Here is a 1,926-nt window from a genome sequence, read left to right on the forward strand (position 1 = left end):
ATGTTTCTTTTTATTTTTTTTGCAAAGAAAATCGGTTCCGGCGTGGATACCGATATTCTAGGTAAGTTTTGAAACTCTTTCGAAACTTTCTTTTAAAAAAAAAATGTTTTAACGTAAAAAACATTTTTTTTTGTTTTTTTTTGCAGAAAATCGGCTCCGACATGGATACCGATGTTCCAGATAAGTTTTGAAAAAAAAATTCGAAACTTTATAAAAAAACATTTTTTAATATTAAAAATGTTTTTTTTTTCATTTTTGTATAGGAAATCAGCTCCAACGTGGACGCCGATATTCCAGGTAAGTTTCGAAACTAAAGTTTCAAAACTTTTTTAATAAAACGTTTTTAATGAAACGTTTTTTTTATATTTAAGAAACAGATCGTCATTCAACCGAAGAAAATGATCGACATTCTATAATTAATTTTACGGGCTTTGTAATTAATAAAAAAAAATTTTTTGGAATTTCTTGTTCTTTACTATAAATTTTTTTCCAATAAGTGAAAAAAAAACAGTATACAATAACTTTCATGTTCAAAAAAAATATTTCATAAACTTGCACTATAGGTATACATATGTAGTTTTAGTAGAAACTGTACAAGTTTAACAAAGAATGTGAATATTAAAAAGATTCAAATAAAACTAAATAAAGATTTAAAAACTTAATAAAAAACCAAATATAGCTTAGTTACAGTGAAAAATGTTCAAAAATTTTTCATCCAATATTTGGGTTAATAGGAAATTTACCGTCGGAATCTTGCATTCCTACATAGAAAAGTCAAAGACGCGAAACTCTAGCGATTTCAAACTTTGCAAGTGGCTTAGCTAGGATTGTCACTATTAATTACCGTCTTTAAAATTTGTGTATCATATCACATGATGATATGACAATCCGGTAAAAAAGGAGTATTAGCCATTTTTAGCGATAATTTGCGTAAATCGGCATTATTAAAATTCTCTGGTTGAGTGGCGACTTGTCCCTTAATTATAGGGATATCAGTTCCAGCGTGGATACCGAATCCCAAAGATAAGTTTCAAAAATTTTTGAAACTTTAATATAAAAAATGTTAATTTTTAACGTTTTTTTTATTTTGTTGTAGGGATATCGGTTCCAGCGTGAATACCATTTCCTTAGGTGAAGTTTCGATAGATTTTCGAAACTTACTTATTAAAAAAAATCGTTTTTTAGCTAAAAAATGATTTTTTTTTATATTTTTTTATAGGAAATCAGTTCCGGTGTGGATACCATTTCTCCAGGTAAAAAGTTTCAAAAGAATTTCGAAACTTTATTAAAAAACGTTTTTTAATATAAAAAACGTTATTTTTTATTTTTTTTTTTGTAGGAATTTGGTTCCGGTATGGATGCTGATATTCCAGGTAAATAAAGTTTTGAAAGATTTTGAAACTTTATTAAAAAAACGTTTTTTAATATAAAAAACGTTATTTTTTTATTTTTTTTTGTAGGAATTCAGTTCCGGTATGGATACCGATATTCCAGGTAAAGTTTTGAAAGATTTTGAAACTTTATTAAAAAAAACGTTTTTAATAACAAAAAACGATTTTTTTTATTTATTTTTTTTGCAGGAATTCAGTTTCGGTATGGGTACCATTTCCCAAGTAAAGTTTCAAAAAATTTCAAAACTTTTTTTTATTATATTTTTTTGTAGAAAATCAGTTCCAGCGTGGATACCGATATTTCAGGTAAAGTTTCAAAAATTTTTGAAACTTCTTTTTTTATTAAAGAATTGGTATACTAACCGTTTCTTTATTTTTTACTTAGGTTTTCTTTGGATTTTCATTGAATGAGCGGTAAGTTTATTTTCGAAACTAAATTTTTTTTTTAAAGGATGGGTTACTAACCGTTTTTTATTTTTTTTTGTTTTGTAGGTTTTCAGGATCTTTGTGGATTAGACTTTTATTGGGTCAGTAA

The 1,926-nt window shown here is 26.2% G+C and overlaps 1 protein-coding gene across 1 annotated transcript; it reads left to right on the top strand.

Moving 5' to 3' along the window:
• Positions 1–1,926, top strand: OCT59_014653 (uncharacterized protein; the record flags this gene model as incomplete). Its single annotated transcript, XM_066150157.1, has 10 exons — positions 1–61; positions 264–297; positions 1,097–1,131; positions 1,220–1,253; positions 1,340–1,373; positions 1,461–1,494; positions 1,581–1,593; positions 1,664–1,697; positions 1,777–1,805; positions 1,884–1,926. 10 exons carry the CDS (start codon positions 1–3, stop codon positions 1,924–1,926), a joined length of 351 nt encoding a protein of 116 aa, XP_066002352.1.

This window comes from Rhizophagus irregularis, chromosome 22, assembly GCF_026210795.1.
Source record: "Rhizophagus irregularis chromosome 22, complete sequence".
NCBI classification, from domain to species: Eukaryota; Fungi; Glomeromycota; class Glomeromycetes; order Glomerales; family Glomeraceae; genus Rhizophagus; species Rhizophagus irregularis.